The sequence below is a fragment of the Orcinus orca genome, chromosome 11, assembly GCF_937001465.1.
Source record: "Orcinus orca chromosome 11, mOrcOrc1.1, whole genome shotgun sequence".
Lineage (NCBI taxonomy): Eukaryota > Metazoa > Chordata > Mammalia > Artiodactyla > Delphinidae > Orcinus > Orcinus orca.
In genome coordinates, this window is record NC_064569.1 from 21,577,782 (window position 1) to 21,600,395 (window position 22,614).

Consider the following 22,614-nt stretch of genomic DNA (forward strand, 5'->3'; position numbering starts at 1 on the left):
TACTTTATATAATACAGCAAGATAAGCCCTAAAACAGTGAATTTCAAAATAACCCACTCTACACACTGTATACTTAGAGGAAATGTCTCTGTACACATTACTCATTATTACATTTCCAGAAAGTTTGTGATGAATCCCAGGCTGCTTAAATACTCACTAGTCAACGCTCCTTTCATTAAGTCTGAGACTTGTTCATCTTTCTCTCCTACGGGAGTTACATGCTAAATATTTTGGATAGAGGTATCTCACTTGGGAGTCTTAATTCAAAATTTATGATTAATGACCACTAAATGTTCAGCTAAATCATATGGAATCAGGCAGTGAACTCATACCTTGTCCTGTTTTATTATTATCAAGTTTTTATGTTATAGATTCCTCTAAAGAATTCAGAATGTAGAATATCCAGTCTTTAATGAAATAGACCTAAGCTTTAACTGTTAAAACATACAACTGTATTTATGTGTATGAATACATATGTATATGTGTGTATTTAAAAGCCAAATCAACATCTAAAAAAAATGTTCAGCTATTTATGTCATCAGAAAACAGAAGTTCCAAATGTTTCAAAACTAAACTCCATTACGACAAAAATTTCTTTAGAAATGGCCCTAAAACGGTTTCAAAAATACATTTCCTTTTTTAAAAAGGACAATTCATTGACGTTTGCTCTGACATGGGGATTCAAAGAATCCCCCTCTGAAGGTCATGTGGTGCTATATTTGCAGAAGTAAATTAAAGGGCAACACTCTTGGGCTGATTAGACCTCAGACGTGTGTCTTTAGGCTGATGAAGGCAGAGGGGAAAGAATAAAATAGAGACTTTCCACTAGTGATTTCTCTGGGCCACACCTCTTTTTATTATTTATAAAATTCACTTCTGAATGCAAACACCACGAGTGCTCTGATGTGCAGAGTTTCTGTATTATCATGGACACCATGGAATTATCTGGATTCGGTCAGTGAATTCTGTACAGGCCTTTAGTTCATAGTGAGTGCTAATGGATCCAGAGTAGGCAGGAAGATCCTGTCAGTCATTAAAAAACACAAAACAAAAGTCAGGTAATGAGCAGCATTGGCTTAGACAGGTTTACTCTTGCAAGGTTGTTCTTATGTTATCTCTCAAAGCAAGCAGTGATGAAAGAGGATTGGGAGGAGAGATCTGATCTGCCCCCTTACCAGATTTATGATCTGATAAGAGTACTTTGAAGATGGTGGGAAAAAAAGGGGTAAGCTGCTTGCTCTGGAAATTACCTTCGATTCCTGGTCTCCGGCAACACGAACAAAATGGGTACCCAACTCATGTTTATTAAGACGCTGGCTTGTGAGCCCTCTATGTCTACCAAAACATAGCCTGACCACCAGCTGCCCGGGTTTCACAGATCTGAAAGAGCCACAGAGAGGATGATGCCTTCCACCTTCTCTCATGCTTACTGGGGCGCCATCAGAACGTGAGCTCTGTCAGCGTGAGGACCACCTCTGGGCCTGTCCCAGTGCCTGGCGGGCAGTAACAAATAAATATTTGCTGACTAGATGAATAAACAGAAACATAACCTGTGAGCTCGTTTTGAATAAGTAACTAAGCCTCCAGTTATAAATTCCCCAAGTTGTGGAGCTTCACTGTTAAGTTTACTAAAACTGCCAACATCTTTGCACACTTAACTCTCAGCCACTCACTGGACTCTTCAGCGTAATTCATAAGCAATGACTCGGTGTGACATGCTTATTTTAAAAGTCTCAGTCACACCGTGCACTGTCACTAATGCCTGATCATCTAACCACATCTTGACCACTCTTTCCCAGACAGTATCTGGCTTGCTGAGGTTTCCCCTTGATTAAATATGAAATTATAACCATGAACTTACAACTGGGTATTTGATCCCTTTGTAGAGAGAACTCAAATGGTGTCTAGCCTAGTACCTTGCACAAAGTTTAGTGTTAAATATGTATTTGTGAATAGTAAATAAATTTACAAGTTACTTAAAATGGCTATTAATTTACAGTTTTGACAGTTGACAATAATTTGTAATCATACTCTATATGAATGATCATACTGTTTTCTAGCTGAAGATTTGATGCTAAAAGAATAAACTGAAACTCTCTGACAAACTTTAGAGAAGACAGTACAGACTGTCAAAGCCATTTTTTATCCTTAAGGGTTGAAAGGGGGGACTGTCTTCTTAATACTTTATATTAATTTTCTATAATGAGCATGTATTACTTTTGTAACAGAAAACATTTTTAGAATTCCCTCTATATATTATTAAGTGTTAGAAAGTATAAAGTTTGTCCTTCATAAAAAAAATTCAAGTAGAAAAATTGGAGACCTCAAGGCGATTCACCTCTTCCATCTACCTCAGCTGACTTGTTTATACGCTTACTTAGAGAGCTTGCCGCTTATTACTCCCCTCTCTTCATTGCTCTGCCTCTTGCAGAGCCTCAGAATTTCCTGTTTCCCCCACCTCAGTCCAGCTAAAGTAGACCAGATAAATCTATGGGTTCTTTACTATTGTGCCTCACTCCTTTCTTCATCCCTTAACTAGACTGTAAGTTCCTTGAGAACAAGGACAACCTTCCCAACCTTTGTATCTCTAGGGCCTAACACAGTGCCTGGCACCCAGCCACACTCCATCAACGGTTGCTATTAAGATGAATGCATTAAAACCACCCTGAAGAACTTATTTCCTTTAAAACAAAGCACTTGAGGGAAAAAAGAATGACACCCAAAATTCGAACACAATATTCTTAAAAAATCACATGCTATCTGGATATAAGAAATTCCCAGGGCAGCACTTTTCTCTGCTAACGGTCTGCCTTTGCCAAACTGGGCAGGGATGGTTGGCATGGCAACGCTCAACTTCTGAGTGCACATCTCGGAGATTCCCTAGCATCAACAGCTGTGGCTTCAGCCACAACAAGCATAGCATCATTCCTCAACTTTGGCACAAGTTTCTTTTTTAGAGAAGCACATGTTAAACCTATAAACGAATCAACCAAACATGGAAACCCAGACCAAAACCTGCAGCCACATAATAAGCCCTGGATTCCTGAAGAAATTCAGAGCTCTACAAAGCCTGGCAATGAAAGGAGATTATCCGCAGTAGGGGTTGGGAGGGTGGGTGCCTTCTAAGCTGATCCTCTGAGAATCACCTTCCCCACTAAGTATCTCCCTTTAATTATTGTACACTACTACCCTGGTTGCAGGGTGACACCATTCTCTCAGGTAATATTACAACCCAAGTGTGAACCAGAGATCTGGGCACAACTGATTGCCAGTAGCTCATGTGTGGTTAGGCTGGAAAATACCCTTGGAGAAAGCATACTCAGCCCATTCCCCGTGCCGCATCAGCCACAGTGACTCCGGAGCAGTTTGCATTAGGATCTGGGGGTGGGAAAGGTGGCCCATTTTGACCACAGGTCTTTTTTCGGCCCAAGATTCACTAGGTGATTTTTGTGATCAACTTCTATACCCAGAAACCAGGAACCTCAGAGTTGGATGGAGTCTTCATATTTACTTATTTTTTTCTTTTTTTTTTTTTTTTTTGTGTATTTTTTTGCGGTACGCGGGCCTCTCGCTGTTGTGGCCTCTCCCGTTGCGGAGCAACAGGCTCCGGACGCGCAGGCTCAGCGGCCATGGCTCACGGGCCCAGCCGCTCCGCGGCATGTGGGATCTTCCCGGACCGGGGCACGAACCCGTGTCCCCTGCATCGGCAGGCGGACTCTCAACCACTGCGCCACCAGGGAAGCCCATTTTTTTCTTTTTTAACTTTTTATTTCAAAACTTTCTGACAATGTTACAGTTGCAAATACAATACAAAATTCCCATATACCCTTTACCTAGATTCCCCCAATACCTTACATAATCACATTACCATGATCAATATCTGGAAATTAATATGATATACCACTTTAATCTATACACCTTATTCAAAGATCATGGATTGCCCCAATAAGGTCTTTTTTCTGAACCGGGATTACACATTCTTTTTAGCTGTCATGTCTCTTTAGTCTCTTAATTCCTCAATATCTCTTTGACTTTCATAAGCTTCAAGAGTATGGGCCAATTATTTTGTAGAATGTTCCTCATTCTGGATTTGCCTGAAATTTCCTCAGTTTACGCATTTTTGGCAAATGATGCCATGTCCTTGTCAGCATATCATGTCAAGAGGCACTCGATGTTGCTGTGTCTCATTACTGGTGACATTAACATTGATCACATAATTAAAGTGATCTCCCCACTTTAAAGTCACTCTTGTTTCTTTTATAATAAGCATATTATGGAGAAATATACTTTGAGTATGTCAGTGTCCTGTTTCTCATTATACTTTTTCATCTAACACTCACCTATTAATTTTAGCATCCACTGATGATTCTTACTACCATATGACGTTCGCCAAATGGTGACATTCTGTTTCCAGATTAATTGGAATACTTTCTCTTCTATCAATATGGACTGCTGGATTCTTATTTTATTCTATGGGTTATTACATATTACTGTCAATATTTTTTCTCAAAATTTCCACTGATGTGGCCACTGGGAGACCTTTCAAGTTGAATACTGTGTTCTCTGACATGTTCCCATCATTTTTTTTTAGCACTTTTTGGAAGGAATCTGTTTTTGTTTGGTTTTTTTTTCTTTTTTTTTTTTTTTTTTGCAGTACACGGGCCTCTCACTGTTGTGGCCTCTCCCGTTGTGGAGCGCAGGCTCCGGACGTGCAGGCTCAGCAGCCATGGCACACAGGTCCAGTCGCTCCGTGGCATGTGGGATCTTCCCGGACTGGGGCACGAACCCGTGTCCCCTGCATTGGCATGCGGACTCTCAACCACTGCGCCACCAGGGAAGCCCTGGAAGGAATCTTATGATCAACTAATTCATCTTTAAATTGCCTCAAAGTGCTCCAGCCATGGAGTCATCTGGCCTGTGCTTGACAAAATCCAGGGTTAGAGACTTGCACGTCCAGCACAGAATTTACCTTCTCCAGCCAGTTCTGATGGCCAAGTACGCCAGTCAGTCTTAATTTTGCTTCCTCAGCCTTCCTAGCTATGCATAGCGTGTAACTGAAGGTTGGAGGCTCAGCTAATCCTGACCAAAACTGTAACCTTATTCATGGAGCTATAATTAAATAACCCCTCTAGAACTGTAATCAGATTATGCAAAAAATCTGCGGATTCCACATTGCCAAAATGGCAGCTCATGCCTTCCCTTCCCTCTTAGGGCCACACCCACACCCACACCCAGATACCTAAGAGCGAGCCTCCATCTTGGTTACTACTGTTAACGTCTATTCGGTCCCTTTTGAAGAGTAAAGTCTGCATCTGCACCTGATGATGACACAGCATGTTTTCCTGCCTTGTTTGTGTTAGTCCTATTTCTTTCTGAGGCTGCAGCCTCATTCCCAATTCTACTATGTATGTGGTTTCAAGTTCTTGTTCAAGGACCAGTTGTATTAGCAACACCTTGGGAACTTGTTAAAAAAATACACAGTTCCAGATTCTACTCCCAAATTCTTGGGCAAATCTTCCTAAGCCTCTAAGTCTTTATCCATGAGGATGAAGTACTTACTTTATGGATTGTCAGGAAGATTAAATGAAGTTATGTATGTGATGTGCTTAGCATTTTGCCTGAGCCTACCTAAATGGTAAACAATAACAGCTGCTGTTATCCTCATCAGTTTTACTATCATCATTGTTATTAGTCAGGCAAATATGAAAAAATGTAGCAGGTGTTCTACTTTCTCCTGCTGAGTAAAGAGTAGATGTCCAGAGTGGTGGCAGTGCCCATCTCCATGATATTTCATGTACAATTGGTGGCAGCAGAGGCTGTACACTTTGGTTCTGGTGGTCTTGTAAGGGATATCATGGAATGGAACTCAGGGAAGATGATGTCCTGTATAAAGGGGTACCTGCTACCTACACACTCCCAACCTAATCATCCACGGAGAAAAGTCCTAGATTGTAAACAAAAGCGTTAACCTTCTACTCTGAGATCTGCCATTCTTCAGCTTCTCTGGGCTTCCATCACTGTATGTGTCAAATGATGATTTGATATTAGATGATTCCAGAACTGCTTCCATATCTAAGACGTTATGCTTCTGTTAACCGGGACACTACGATCTACTCTCAGCATTCCTTGTGCAGATGATACTAATTTATCATTTCCGGCTGGACTTCTCCCCGTAACAAGAGTTACATTCTTCTACGCCAAGAGGGCTATCATCACTAAATGAGACTAAACACAATGAAGAGAAAGCTGTTTCCACTTCCTGCTGTATTTGCAACTTCCCTACATAGGGCGGCCAAATATTCGCTATGTTTTCATTGCTATTTAACTCACACATCCACTCCACTGCCAAATATTCTTCTTTTATTAGCATTGGCGTACCTTCTAAAAGAATCAAACTTTTTATGACCACTCAAATTATACCCAAAGGCTAGAACTTTGATATCTGCTGTCTGTATGGACCTTTGAAATAATAAATTACCAGCACACTCCCATTTCCCTTCCTGCTCACCTCCAGTTCATCTGAAATAGGCTTAAACACCTGTTGCTCGTGTCATACCATCCTTTTCACTGAGCTTCCCTTTGTAGTACTATTATTTATCTTGTAACAACAAACAACATCGACAGCTAAGCTTTACGGCATGCTCACCAGCCGCTATTCTAGCCTCTGTACCTATAGCATCTCATTAGGTTCTCACATAATCCTATGAACAGATGAGATACAAAAGCACCTTGTGGTGATTGTTTGCTGGCCTCTCCCATCTTGTCCTTCAAGCCATTCTTTCAACACCCATTCCAAAGTTATTGACCGGACTGTATCCCAAGCCTGTGACATACTTTCCCATATGCACTTTTGCCAGATTTAAACAAAACTTAATTCCCACAGTCCCACCCTTTAGCATACCTCTCCTATTATTTCCCATTTCACTTAACATGGGATAATTTCTCCTGTCCTTGCTTTTGCAAAACCTCATGTATTGTTCGTTTAATAATATTAACTTCATAGTCAATATCTTTTATGTTCTATTATCGTATTTGGTCTTACCCTGTACATTTAAAAACTTCTTTTCAGACTACTTGCCTGCTCCTTGCAGAAACCTCAGACAACACGGAAAGCAAAGAGAAGAGAGTAAAACAGAGATTCTACTTATTTATCTCAGTCAACATTTTGGCATACATCCTTCTCATTTTTCCCATATATTTATGTAATTGAAACAATACAGTATAAAAATGCTTTCAGTCACAAAAATTATGTACAAATAATTTTTTCATTGCCTTATTTGTCAATATATAATATAGCTCCACTAGCTCTTCTGTATATGAGCTTTTTAAAAAAACATTTATATCGACCATTGTTTTTTGCCTACTCTCCTTACCATCATTCTCTATTTCCAATGAATCTGTTCAACAAGATTGTAATTGTTGTAATTGGGAAGGTCTAGATAGTTAGGGCATGCATCAAGAGTATTGTTTCAGACTCAAAAATACTTATCATTTAAAGATAGACAAGCACTTGCCTTCATCTCCATCATCCCCAAATGGGTAGAAGAGAGCCACAGCTAAGTTGATGAACACAGCCAGGTTGAAGGAGATGCTCCCCCAGAGAGAAATGTGCCTTGAGAACCAGAACAGGGCAGGATTACCTAGCGGGAAAGAAGTGCAGAGGAACAGGACAGAAAATGAATTTTGATTTCAACACAGGAGCCCTACCGAAATAACATTTTACTAAATGCATTTTTGTTAACTACCATAAAACTACGACTTATTTTAGAACATTTATAATCGATACCAAAAAGGAGTCTTCTATTTGATTCCTTCTTTCTCCTTTAGCCAGTTTACATCTAAGCCATTGTAGAAGGATGAGTAATTCTGCAATTGCTAAAGGTGGTCAGAAAAGATGATTCTATATGAATTCTCTTTAATTTATCCCTAGAACAGATTATGGGGGAAGAGAGTTTAGCAGCCGCCTGGGGCACCTTTTAATGGAATGGTATACATTGTTGTGTAATTTAGTAATATTGATAAATTGTTCTCACTCCCGTGTCTCAAAGTAAAATAAAACCCCCCACCCCTTGCACAGATTTATCTCTGGTGAAAACTCCAAATCACAGTCACAGCTACCTGAAACTCTGAAACTTAACAGCACGGCATAGCATTGTTTACTGGGAACTAGTGATTTATAACACTAAGTTTTAAACCTTTAGGCTTCCCGAGAACTTGTTGGGTTTGCAACAGCAGAAGTAAATGAAAGATACAACAAGAACTACCAATAAGTGGGAGAGGCTTTGCTGAATAGTTTCAGAAACGGGATTCTGTATCTGTCGTCAGAAATGAATTAGCAGATGCATCTACTGAACACAACTGACATTTACATAAACCAAAACTCAGTTGTTTTCACCTCTCCTAAAGAACTGAACAGATACGTCATGCATATAAGTTTGACACGTGACTTATTCAAGTCTTGTCCATTCTCTAACTCTTAATAGCTTAACATCAGATTTAAAATATTGGAGTCAATTGAGGGGGAAAGACATCTCAATTTTCAAATGGAAATTTTAAGCTTTTCAAATTATGTTCTGTGAATTCCAATCTCAAGTCTGTTCCTTACTTATAAACTACACTTCCCTTCAGTACTTCTTGTTTTCCTTCTCTTGGAATGGAGCATTCCAGTACTGGAGTAGGCTATGATTAGCCATGGAATTTAGTTGACTAATGTGTCATAAATTGTAAACATCTGCATCTCCATCATTCCTGAATTAGGAGTCCTCATTTTAAAAAGCAGAATATTGAGACAAAATCAGAAGATGTTGACGCATACATTTGTAATAACAAATCCATCAAATGAATTAGATCCGTCTATAACCTGATCATAAGCTGCTTCCAAATTTTAAAAGTAAACTGCATGTTGGAAATTATTTTAAGATTTGTTTTTTAAAAAAATATTTATTTATTTATTTGGCCGCACCGGGTCTCAGTTGCGGCATGGCAGGTTATTTCAGTTGTGGCATGTGGGCTCCTTTAGTTGCTGCATGAGGGCTCTTAGTTGCAGCACGCAGGATCTAGTTCCCTGACCAGGGATTGAACCTGGGCCCCCTGCATTGGGAGGGCGGAGTCTTAACCACTGGACCACCAGGGAAGTCCCAAGATTTGTTTTTTGATAAATGACAAAACATTTATCTAAGAAAGCACAGATCCTACAAGCACTGGCTCATTATTCAATTTACTTTTTGTCAAGAACAAAAAGTATGTTTATCAAATTAAGTTTTCATATGTATTCTGGACACCCAAAATTTTCTCTGAATTCCATAAGGTTCTACATGGTAAAATGCTAAGGGAGAGTAATTTCTATATTTTTTCAAATATCCTGCTAAGAAGTGTGACGACGCGTGCTACAATCTTTATCTGAAGATGCTATGTCTCAAGCTCAACCAAGTTCATAAACCACAATCACTGAAGTTCCTAGGAAACTAAAATGATGAAGCACTGTTGAGTAGAGGTATTGAGAACATATGCCTGCCTATCTGGAAAACCTTCCCAGAAGTCAGAAAAGACTTAATCAAAAGTTTTCCCCTATCAATTTTTGTTAAAAACTCATAATATTTCTCATCTGGGAAAATAAACTTTATTTTAAACTTGAAAAATTTTCAATTTTTTTGTAAACTTGTAATTTTATTTTTTCACTTTTTATTTTATATTGTACTTGATTAACAATGTTGTGTTAGTTTCAGGTGTTCAGCAAAGTGATTCAATTATCCATATACATGTATCTATTCTTTTCCAAATTCTTTCCCCATTTAGGTGGTTACATAATATTTCCAAATAGACTGGAGACCTGAGAAATAAGTAATGGTAACTGTATTATGGTAACTTTTAACTGTGACATTGTAACCGTGCCCTATTTGAATGCAAGTGTCACACAATTTTTACTTTGATTTGCTGAGGTACAGATATGTTGAAAGATAGAATGACTCTCAGAAGAAAATATTAAACAATCTACTCAATCATAAGATCAGAAACACAAGAGGACAAAAGTGCTGGTGCCGACATCTCTCCACCCCGTTCACTGACTGTTAAGGCTGGTCAGGGCCTATTCATGCATTTCAAACTTGCAGCTGTTCCAAGGCTGAAACATACAGCTGCAATCTTGGATGTCATAATATTTATAAAACTATAGGATCAGCACTAAAAGATGATCTAATTAGTCAGAGTTTTCTGTTTTCCTTAAGCCACAGGTGTCCTGGCTTCAGTTGCAGACTGAGCTTACAATCTTAAGCCTATAAACGATTTCAGTAACATCAGATGGCAAGAAATTAAGAACCAATTGAAACGAATACTGTCAGTTATCCCGAAGTACCAAGGTATCTAACATTATGCTCAAAATGAACCATTTCAGTTTACTGTACTTACTCCTGATTTTCTTCTGCCACTTCATCTCATTGTAGAGATCTTCCGTTTGCTGGAAAAAGTCATTCACTTTACTTCCTTGTTCATCCCTTTCCGTGGTATTGAACACCCGGAACTTGGATTCTCGCGTGAGGTATTCACATATATTGGGGACAGGAAACACTATTTGTTCCATTGTCCTATCATGCCGAACAATCTGAAAACATTAATTTGCATTTCTTTCAGGCTTTGGATGGTCTTAAACTATTTTCTGTTTTTAGCATGACTTTATTAATGATACTTTATGACTTCAGTTATGAAAAAATGTACCAACTTGAAGTATCTGAAATAGTCCTTTACATTTTTCTCTTTAAATGAGAGACGTTAACTGGACTTTTGTATTATAAGTATTATATTTTGTTATAAATAACAAAAGAAAATCTTTATTCTTTCTGGATCAGCATTAAACTCTTGCCACGCATTTTTATGTTCGTGAAGTACATCAGAGAACTAAGAGGGTCTTAACTGGCAAGTGACTGGTTATGTAATCTTAAGCACAGCGCTTGGTATATTTTTAACCTGCTGTTAGCCTGTTCTTCCTAAAAAGGGCTGTTGGGGAACAAATGACATATACAACATGATGTGCCCTGAGTTCTACAGAGAAAAATGCTTTATGTCATTAAAATGTGGCAAGACATATTTTTGTAGGTATAACTTCCATTCAAGCATATACCCAGATGTGAACAGTCATTATTTTGTACTTCTCTTATTTGGTATTTGTAAGAATTTAACTTTAAACAACAACAACAACAGCAAAACCCAGGGTAAATGTTTTCATACAGCTTTCCTATGTCACAAGGGTTTGTGTAGACTAAGTCTCAAGCTTCATGTACTCTACCTAGCCCTCAAGAATGAATCACAGGATTGGTTTAAGGCAAAAGAGTCATTCTATTTCCCTTTGACTGGTATGGTGAGGAGCAAATAGCCTAGCTCTGGGAAATGAGGCATAAGGAGAAATATCCTGGGGTTGCAAGGTGCTCCCAGGAAAGATTTTGCTTCCTGAAAAGGCAGAAAGCCACATGAGACAAATAAAATAACAACAAAAAATCAAATACACAACACAAAAGCTCTTTCTTGCTGTACCGTCTTTCTTCCTGCCTAGAACAAAAGGTGGTGATGATAACTTAAAACTCTGGCAGCCATTCTGCAACCATGAAGTGACGTATCACCAGCATAAAAAGGAAGACTTAGCAGAAGAGATGGAAAAGGTCTGAGTGTTTGAAGACATCACTGAGTCATTTAATCAATTATAGAACTACTGGTACCTCCAGACTTCCCATTATGCGGGATAATCAAACATTCTTATTGTTTAAAAAACTGTCAGTCTGGTATTCTTTTACTTGTAACTGAAGCTACCTTAAATGATATGTTATATACACAGACCACATACTAGAATACTATCATAAAACAAAGAAGACATTTGTAGTGGTAAATAAAATTCTTGAACATAGGCTAAAAGAATCAATTGTACAAAAGAAGAATTGGACCTCTTTGGTATGGTAAGCAACTATGTGTGGGGAAAAAAAGGTTTACCTGATCCAACAGTGTCAAACGTTCTTAAAAAAACTCAGGGTGCATTTAAGAAATAATGTTCTGATTACTATAAGCCAAGCTTTTCAGCCCCTTTAGGACACATCATGTTTGATCTTGGTTGTTACATTTTACAAGGGGCATTGACAGACTGGAGGGATTACTGAAAGAGATGGGAATGCGTTAACTGTAAAAAGCCAAAAATGTATACTTTTTAAAATATACTTATTCAACAAATGCTTATTCAGTCCTTAGGCGAGGAGTCCTGGGAAATTCAAAGTGAAAAAACAACATGAATCCCTATCTATAAAAGCTTGTATTGCTTACTAATCACAATGGTTCTTCAAATGTTAGAGGTAAGCCTGTCGTGTTGACAGGGTAGCAAATATTCGGAACAGTAGGCAAACATAAAAGTGGGCTAGAGTGCATGTTTTATCAAAAACTAACTTTCTAATTATTGGAGTTATTCCAAATTGGATGTTTCCTCCTGAAGTGGTAAGATCACTATCACAGGAAGAATTTAAAGCAGAAACAGGATCCTTATAAAGCAATTCCTCCTTGGATAGGTGAACAGACTTGGTAACCCACAAGGTCCTTACTATTTCCCAGGGTCTTTGAGTCTATAACATATAGACAAACTATTATTTTCAACAATACTCATTATTATGGTTAGGCTCCAAGAACAGTGTTCAGTTTTGGAAATAAAAGGATGATCAAGACTAGCTTCTGCCTCAAATAGGGGACACGTTACCCAGAAGAAGCTAACAGTATTCCAACAGGACACATTAACAGAATGATCAAACTGCTGTGGGAGCATAGTGGGATGAAATTAATGAAAGCCTGAAGGAAGGAGGCCATGAGGATTGGTCCAAGGGAAGAATTTAGATCATCAACTCAGACTACTCCTTTGAACCCTTAACTTCTATATCCAACTTAATGCATTCCTCAAAGTCACCTCAAATTCAATTTATCCAAGAATCAACAAATGATCTTCCTGTACATTTTAACTGCCAAAGCTAGGATCTCCATGCATAACACCAATTTCTGTCCATTTATTCAAACCAGAAGCCCCAGGGGCATCCTTTTCCCCAGTATTTCCCTCATCTTATATGTGTAATCCAACATCAAGCCGTTTACATGTGTATATGTGTGTGTGTGTGTTATAATATATGTGTGTTTATTCTCTCCAATCAAGTCATCTTCAGTACAACCATTTCTCCCTTTTCTATCTTCCTATTTCGTCTACCTGCATTCTTTGCCTCATTCCCTTTTCCAATCCCTTTTCCAAACAGCAACTTCAGTAATCTTTTGAAGAGAGTCATTCCCCTTCCTATGTTCTTTCACCTTCCCTTCATTTAATTCTACCTGAAATCCCATGCCCAAATTTTAGTAGAGAGAAACCTCTACTTATTCTTTTAATATATACTTTATGACAACCTTCTCTGTGAAATCCATCCTGAAATTCCCCAGGCACAGTTAATTACGATTTTCTCTAAATTTCGTTGGCCTTTGTTTATACAATTACTACACAGAATGACCTTCTCTATGTGTATGTAATTGGTAAAGAGTAAAGGCTCAGTAAACATTTACCAAATATATGTATTTACAGCTAAATCTCTCCTCGCTGCTGGGAACCAATAGAAGTCCAACTTCAATAACAACCTCTGTCTCTCACACACAAGTATTAACCCAACCTCTACCTCTGGCCCACCTGCTACTCTACCTGCCCATTCTGTCTACCATTCCTGATAGCCTCTGCTAATCACTGGCTTTGTACTCTGGCCTCTGGGACCTTCTGCAGAACCTTGGTGGTTTGATGATTTATTCGTATCAATTCCTCCGGCTTGCTGACTTCGCCAGCTTCCCAGTTCCTAAGCCCCTGATGCAGAGAGCAATGTTTTTGCTGCTGGTCCAGCTCACGCACTGCACTAAGTCAAGTCTACCACCAAAGCTATTGATGCTTATACACATGAGCGAGGGATTCATTTCGAGACACAAAGTAATGATTCTCATTATTGCAGAGGTTTGCCTACAGTAAACAAGAAGGTACAGTGATTATGTACCCTGCGAGTTAATAGCAGTGATGCCATCATGCACTCTGCTGAAAACTAAAACTATCTGCCAAAGTGAATGCATGTGTAAATGTAAATTACGAGTGACAGGCGTCAACTACTCTGCTCACTTCTGCCTGATGAGCTCTGCCAACCAGTGTCAAAATGATACCATAGCTAATAAATGACAGCCAGATGGGTCTCACAACACAAAATGATTAAGGCCATGTTGACCCGCACCTCCTGAACTGCCACCAGCCCTTCAATAAGTTCTCATTTACGGGGGTGGGACTGAATCGCTGCAAAGTGAAATGGACATTGTTAAACCATTTCAAGCTCATGCTATCAATATGAAAACTCTACTAGTGCCTTCCGTTTTTCCCACCCTTCTGAATACTTTCTTACACAGAGATCTCTACTTTAATAAGCTTCCCATAGTTTTTAAAAAGAAACCATTTCTTGAATGATAATATCCACTGTCATAATCCCGTCTCTAAAATATCACTGCTCTGCAATGATTTCTTCCAGGACCAAAACAAAACAAACAAAAAAACAACCTTATTAATTATAAAAGAGAATTTACATATATTTCTGGTCAAAAAATAAAGACAACTTTGAAAGGGGTGCACATGAATTTCTCACAAGTGACTGCTCACATCTCTTCTTTTGGTATATATACTTTTACAGTTTACATCACTCAACTCGACTTCGTTGTTCTAGGAAACAATCATGAAAATGGTCTGAAAGAGAAAGTAAACATATCTTTTCACAGTTGGTCCCATTCAAGAAACAATATAGATGGTTACCTCGATCTGTGCAGTGTGGTTGGCATAATACTTTAAGGCTTCATCTCCGTCATCTGGATCGGATCCTGGTTTGAGCATCTGCTGCAGGAGTTTGTTGTGGCGTGCCAACTAGAGGGGAAAAGAGGGAAGCAATGCGTTAGGACTGTTTTCTTCCCCTGTCCTGGGGACAAACTTTGAAAATACTTTGTCCACTTTATACATAGCTTCACAGTTCTGGGGCTAATGGCAATTAATTCCATTTCAGGAAAGCATGTCTACTTGAAAGGCATAAATAACAACGTCACTATAGCAATCTTACATTTTTATTTGGCGATATAGGTTCTTAGCATGAGAAGACTGTGTCTTGCCCAGAGTAGGTATTCACTTACTAATTGTTGACTAAATACACATCTTCAATAATGTATAATTGTGCCAGGAAGAAGAAAAGCCCACAGTGATATATAACGGATACTCATAATAAATAACTTGATGAACACTGTGATAGTTCAGTGGGTAGTGGTACCAATATAAATGGAAGCTTCTTATAGACACATAAATACGTATCTATGTTTCCTACAGCATCTAATCAAAGCTCTACAATTAGCAGTTTGTACTAAAATCCTATGCTTCTATATGTTCACATGTCAGTATTGGTGCTTTATGAGTACAGATCTCAGTTTTATTGTAATTGAAACCGAACACTTAAAACACAAAAATTTCACCATAAATTATCTTAACCTGCTGTTGATAGAAGTAATCTTTCTCACTTGAATGTCTATGGCATTTGTTGGTCAGTTCTCTCACTTTGTAGATAACGAATACCTATTGCCTTCAGATATCTCTTTTATGGTTTTCTTGAACAATCTCTAAAACCCCATAACGTCTTTAACCTTTCAGATTTTCTATTAAGCCTCAAGTTCCCTGAGGGCTTCTAGTAACAAAGAATCTGCCATATAATTCTTTTATTGCTAGTACCATTCCTATCTCCTACTCTGTGCCAGGTACTATCCTAAACATTTAAGTACGTGAACACATTTCATCCTAGTAAGAAATCCTGGGGTAAGCACTCTTATCCTCATTTTACAGATAGAAAAACTGAGGCACAGAGCACTTAAGGAAATTGCCTGTGAGAATGCAGCTTTCCAGCTAATAACAGAACCAGTACTGAACCCAAGCTGTATGGTTGCAGAGTCAATACTCTTATCAACGTTAAAGAGCAATAAATAAGTCTTTGTATTTACTCGTGAAATGTTACTGTTAATTGTAAGTATACAGAATGGAGATAAATTTTAAACAATAATCCAGAACCTATAAAACTAAAAGTAAATAAACAGCATCCTTGTTAGTGATGATTTGATAAGTTATTCATTCCATTGATGTTGCTCAGTTTTGAAACTATTATTTTAGAATAGGCTTTCAGGGATATTTATAAATCACTCAAGAAAGCCATTTCCTGTTTTATATTTACATTTTATTTTTGACTGAAATGTGAATTATACAGATTTTATTACAAACCACAGTCATAAAACTTGTTGTGACTTGTAGGTGTTTCTAAAAATCTAAATGAGTTTCAAAGGATAAAACTATGGTAATCATTTAGGCACATTAGCATATGTTTTAAGAAACGGCCAGTTCTTGAAAGCACGGACTGGCATGATTTGTGTACGGATTGGATCTGGGGCATGAGAGAAAGAGAGGAGTTCAGGGTGACTCCCAAATTATTGAGCAACTGAAAGTTTAGAAATGCCACTTACTAAGGGAAAATGCAGGAGGAGCATATTCAGGGGGTGAGTATCTGGACTTTGGTTTTAGACACATGAAGCTTTAGACGTCATCTAAAGGGAGATGGCGAGCAGGTTGTTGATGTTTGTCAGGAATTCTGGGCAGAGGCTGGGGCTGGAGCTAAATGTCAGGGGTCATCGGTATATGATTGATATTTGAAACCATGAACCTTAGTGAGATCACCTAAAGTAAGCTTAGACAGAGAAAGGAGATCTAAGGAACTCTGACAGAGGCTAGAAAGATGAGCGGTATTAGCAAAGCAGACTGAGAAAGTTGGGCCAGTGAAGTAGGAGCAAAACCAGTGAAATCAGGTGTCCTGGCAGTCAAATGAAGGAAGAACTTTAAAAAATGGAGGCAGCAATCGTCTGCATCAAATCAGATGAGGACTGAGAAGTGGTCACTTGTTTACCAACTTGGAGGTCATGGTAACCTTGACAACAGCAGGTCAGGCAATGGTGGGCACCAACGCCTAGCTGTAGTGAGTTTAAATAAGAATGAAAGGAGCAGAAGTACAAATGATGAGTGTAGGCAGATCTTGAAGAGCGTTGCTCTAAGGGGGGAGGCAAGATATAGGGTGGTAGCTAGAGAAAGGGACAGGGTAAAAGGGAGGATTTTTTTTAAGATGGCAATTATAGCGTCATGTTTGTTTGAGAGAGATGGAACATTTGCTAAAGCAATGTCTTGACTAGGTGAGAATGCAATGATTTTGTATAGAAATGGAAGAACTTGCCTCAGATAGAAACAAGTCCAGCCACAGTGACAGCAGAGAATACGGGTGGGCAGTTGTGGTGGATACACAGAGTAGTTCTTTTCTGGTTACTTTTATTTTCTCAGTGGAGTAAAAAGCTGACAAGGAGGAGAGAGGTTTGGGAATTTGAGGAAGAGAAGGTATGGAACAGTCGGCTAGGGAAAGTGAATGGACTTGGAAAATGGGATTGTCGGGAAACCCCAAGGGTCCCCCTTCTGCTATGGTCAAAGTGAGGGCAATAAGCATCTCTGTGTTTTTCTCCCTTGATGTTTATTTGTCAGGGTCCAGACATGGAGTAAGCAGAGTTGTAATTAATGAGATTGTGGTTTTGCTGGGTGAGGTCAACAACGTACAAGAAACAGAGAGAGGTGGAATTTAAGAGTCTATGCAAGGAATGTATATGGGACCATGGAATCCAAGCTGAATAAGGAAGGAAAGGAAGTCAGGAGGGACAATGAAAAGGTGACAGGATCAACGAATTGTAGCTTCTAACGTGGTTTTAAAATGTGTTGGGAGTTAGGTGGGAGAAGGAAGTCCTAGTTAGGGAGGGCTAGTCAGAGTGAGATACTCGGAATGGAGCTTACTGACAGGGTGCAGGGAGCAGTGATCAGCAAGGACCAGGTTTCAGAAGTTTCTATCATCTCATTGCTTCTCACACCTCCACACCACCCTGGTCCCAGTCACCATCTCCTCTTGCCTGGAATTCTGCAATAGCCTCGTACCTGGTCTCCTGGCTCTACCCTTGTCTTCCGGAGTCGCCTTAACCCAGGAGCTGGTGTCATCTTTTTGATCAGGTGATGCCTCTTTCCTGCCCCAAACCCTCGGGTGGCTGTCACCTCATTTAGAGCCAGAACCCCGTCCTCACCGTGGCCAAGAAGGACGACAGAATCTGGCCCCGCTCCCTTTCTGGATCCTTTCCTGCTACCCTCCCCACAGTCCCAGCCCCACTGGGCTCCTGCCTGTTCCTTCAACCCGAGAATCACGTTCCCATCTCAGGGATTTCACAGTTGCGGTTCCCTTGGCCTGGATTCTCTACCTCTGGATCCCTGCATGGCTTTCTCCCTAACCCTACTTCAGGACTCCTTCCAAATACTGTCTTAGCAATAACCATGCTTTCAGAGACCAACTCCCTCACCTTCCCCAAAACATCTAACTCCATTTCCTGCTTTATTTTTCTCCATGGCACACACTACAACATACCATATTTTATCATTGATCTATTAGTTATCTCCCCCCTGAAGAAAGTAAGCGTATGTTCTTAGAGGACATGGGTTTTCATCTGGTTTGTTCACTGCTGTTCACTGTTCCAAGGCTTAGAACAGTGTCTGGCACATATTAGATGCTCAATACATACTTGTTTAATCGACTGAATGTAAGTCTTTCAATCTTAAATTATGGAGAGCTTCCCAAGGTGAGACATTAATTTGAATAATTTCTTTTAAATTTATTTATTAAAACATTTTATTTCTTTTTCCTTCTCTTTTTTCTTTTTCAACTGATGTATAGTTAATTTACAATGTTGTGTTAGTTTCAAGTGTACAACAAAGAGACTGTTAATATGTGTGTGTATATATTATATATGTATATATATATATTCTTTTTCAGATTCTTTTCCATCGTAAGTTATTACAAGATATTGAGTAGAGTTCCCTGTGCTATGCAGTAGGTCCCTGTTGTTTATCTGTTTTATATATAGTAGTTGTATCTGTTAATCCCAATCTCCTCATTTATCTCCACCCGCCCCCCCCACCACCCCCTTTGGTAACCATAAGTTTGTTTTCTATGTCTGAGTCTATCTTTGTTTTGTAAATAAATTCATTTGTAAAAAAAAAAAAAGCTTTTACCTCTTTATGGTCACTTTACAGTGTCAAAATTGCTATAATTATTTTAAGAAACCACTAATGCTATTTTATGTGATATAATTCATAGTACAAATCTATACAAATACTTTTCATTTCATCCTGCTCAACAGAAACATGACAGGGCCTCTCTCTTTCCTTCAGGCTTAATGAAATGATCCTACATTTGTCTTGGTGGATTGCAGATAAGGGGCACTCTAAAAGGCATTTTAAAAAATGCCTAGGCCTCCCTTCACATGTTCAAACATTTAAAATAATATTTTCATTCATGATTATATAAGCAATCTATACAAATCTTGGAAAATTTGAAATATATAATTTTTTTAAATAAAAAAAAATAGAAGTAATTGTACCATTTTTTTCTACCTGGATGTCTTTTATATTCTTTGTAACTGATGGCCTTTCCTGACTAACGTCACCTAGTGTCTTTTTCCTTGTTCTGTGTTCAGATAGTGCCCTGTACATATCTAGATAGTATAATTTCTCATACTGTATCTTAGTAACTATTATGACTCTCCAACAGGCTGTGACATGCTTGAGGAAAAGTGCCTGGTCTTACTCACCTCTACATTCTCAGAGTCAAAAACAGAACTTGGTACATCAAATTGATAAAAATAAATATTTGTCGAATCAGTAAAGAAATGGGTTAATTAATGACATTCATTATGCACTTAAGTGAGCAAGTACCCATAAATCTCAGTAAATTATCTCTCTGTTTTCTCCTTGATAAAAGAGAAAGGCCAAAGAAATCTGATTAGATATCAGATGATGATAAAATTCCCAGTGTTTACAGAAATAAAATATTTTAATATTTTTTCTTGTCTCATAGTTATTCATGTACTTATATCCCTTCTGCTAGACTGTAAACTATTTGGAGAGGAAGGGACTGGATACTCAAAAAATGCTGAATTGAATTGAACCCTTTATGAAGCAAGGATAGCATTCCTATTATACAGACAAAATACAAAAGAAGTAGAGTATCTCACTGATTCTGAAATGTGTGAAAATGACTGGTATCAGTATAGAGCTCTCTTGGTCCAAATTTAGAGTTTACTAAAAAGCACAGTACAAATTCTCAGAGACCAATTAACATATGCCCAACTGTTTTTTAAAGAAAGATTTAGTCCACTATTTATGCAATTCTATAAAAACTATCATGTAGAATGGCCACACTGCCAACCAGAGATATCAGTTTTTCCTTAGAGATGGGGTCTTCACTCTGGCCACATTTTGTCCGCTATACCTGCCATGTACCTTTTTATATGACATAAAAAAAGAAAAACAACCCCAGCACCCAAAGATGCAATGGCATCATTTAGTATTACATGCTTTGGAAACTAAAGGTGAAAACACTTGATAAGTTTCTGGACAAGTATAGCACATCTGTCGAGAGCCATCATAGTAAGAAATCTAATTTAAATCCTAATGAAAAACCGGAAAACAGCTAATTAAAATAATCAAGGATAGCCATATGACAATATCCAACTGTACTTGACAGAGACCCTTACCACAGTACTCGAAATCAGCTGATGTCACAACACAACATAGTCTGGAAAACCAACCAGCAATCAGTATTAGTAATAATGAGACTCTGAACATGGGCAACAGTACTGAAGGCCAAAAGGGATAATGTCATAGGTGGGAAATCTCTGGGTTCTAGAAAAACTTGTAATCCGCAACGATCTTTGTAAGGCAAAATAGCAATTGTTTTATATATGATGTGGGTTTACATTTGTCATCCCTGCTTAGGAAGGGATGCCAAAATGATTTTACCAATAAACAACTCTCATTAGCTCATTATTACAAACAGAAAAACTAGCCCCGAGATAATTTGTTGTCTATCATAACAGAAAAAATTTAAAGCAAAATGCAATGTAATCATGGGCAGATATATGCACATATATAAGTCAGGAAGGGATCGAAAGCTTTGGTGGACAGTCAGCCTTATAAAACAGTAAAGACATCCCTATGAAGCAAAGGACTACCAAGAAGGGCTAGCGATTCTTTCACTATATGTTGAAAAGAAAAGTGAAAATCATGTACCTCATTATTAATTATGACATATTTGTAATTTAGTTAAATACATACACAACACTGAATAGAAATTAACATATGTATATGTATATACACATACTTATGTATATACACACACCTTATGCATAAACACATATAACCTACAGCAGGGTCTTTGACTAACATTGTTCCGTTTTTAAAATCCAAGACTGGGGAATAAAGATGACAGACTTGGGCTTTTCATTTTTAGCAGCATCCCTTATTAAACCATTTCACATTTGTCTTCTTATCATTAGGATTTTAGTGTTCATTTCAGTTTGGGTCCAAGTAAGGTTGGAGTAAAAAAACCAAGCAATTGCACTTGAACATTATTCAACGATAATTATTCTTTGGAACCTCTCATCTGTGAACTTTTTCATGTAAGCTCCACTTTTATTAATTGGTAAAACTGACATGGCTACCAGCTTTCCAAAGATCACAAAGTGAGGCACAGCCTGAAGTCAGAATAATTACCTTTATCTGCTTAGGTTTGGTACACTGCTTTTATACCAAACACTCTTCTTGTTTGAAGCAGAGAGAAATCAGCAAAAGAGGATATAAACTATTATATATAATAGTTTATATTATATAAATAGTTTATATTATATAAATAGTTTATATTATATATATATATAAAATATATATAAATATATAAACTATATTCTAACAGGCTTAAAATACACAAGTCTTGTATTTTCAAGACATCTATTTTTCTCTGATTTTGTGATTCTGTTATGTGCAAAGCATAGAACTATTGTGGGAATATAGAGATAAGTAGACACTTTCTTCTTTCAAGCAACCTACTTTCTAGTTGGAGGAATTAAAACAACTACAGAAATGTAATTAAAAGAGGGAAAACAAGGGCAGAAATACAAGGAATCACATTTGGTTGGTGGTACTAGGAAAGGAGTCATGTAAGAAATGCATCCGATAAAGGTTTTAAAGAACAGAGAAAATGATAAAGGGGAAGGAGGATGGCATGAGGAAGCCATTCTAATGTAGAGCGGGGTCTGCCTGAACCAAGTCATAGAGGATGGATAGCAGGAGATGGGACTAGAATTTGGAGTCACACTAAATGCCCATGTGAGGAGTCTGAATAGAGAATACTTCTGTGGGTTGAATTGTGTCCACCAAAAAGATACATTCAATTTCTAACCCCCAGGACCTGTGAAACTGACCTTATTTGGAAATAAGGTCTTTGCAGGTATAACGAAATCAAGATGAGGTCATACTGGATATTGGTGGGTCCTAATCCAATGACTAGTGCCCTTATAAGAAGAAGGAAATTTGGATACATACACACACACACACACACACACACACACACACACGGAGAATGCCAACTGATGACAGGAGAGATGGGAGTG

At 38.3% G+C, this 22,614-nt stretch overlaps 1 protein-coding gene across 3 annotated transcripts in view; it reads right to left on the minus strand.

Moving 5' to 3' along the window:
• Positions 1-22,614, minus strand: part of ITPR2 (inositol 1,4,5-trisphosphate receptor type 2) — a 523,758-nt gene that overhangs the window by 96,937 nt on the left and 404,207 nt on the right. For all 3 annotated transcript variants that reach the window (XR_004483814.2, XM_033430221.2, XM_004270904.3), the window contains 3 exons: positions 14,828-14,935; positions 10,405-10,597; positions 7,515-7,640 (listed from right to left, as the gene is read on the minus strand). Coding sequence is in view for 2 of the 3 variants with exons in the window: in XM_033430221.2 (XP_033286112.1) it covers positions 7,515-7,640; positions 10,405-10,597; positions 14,828-14,935 (427 nt within the window). In the remaining variant the exon portion in view is untranslated. The remainder of the gene's footprint in view (positions 1-7,514; positions 7,641-10,404; positions 10,598-14,827; positions 14,936-22,614) is intronic.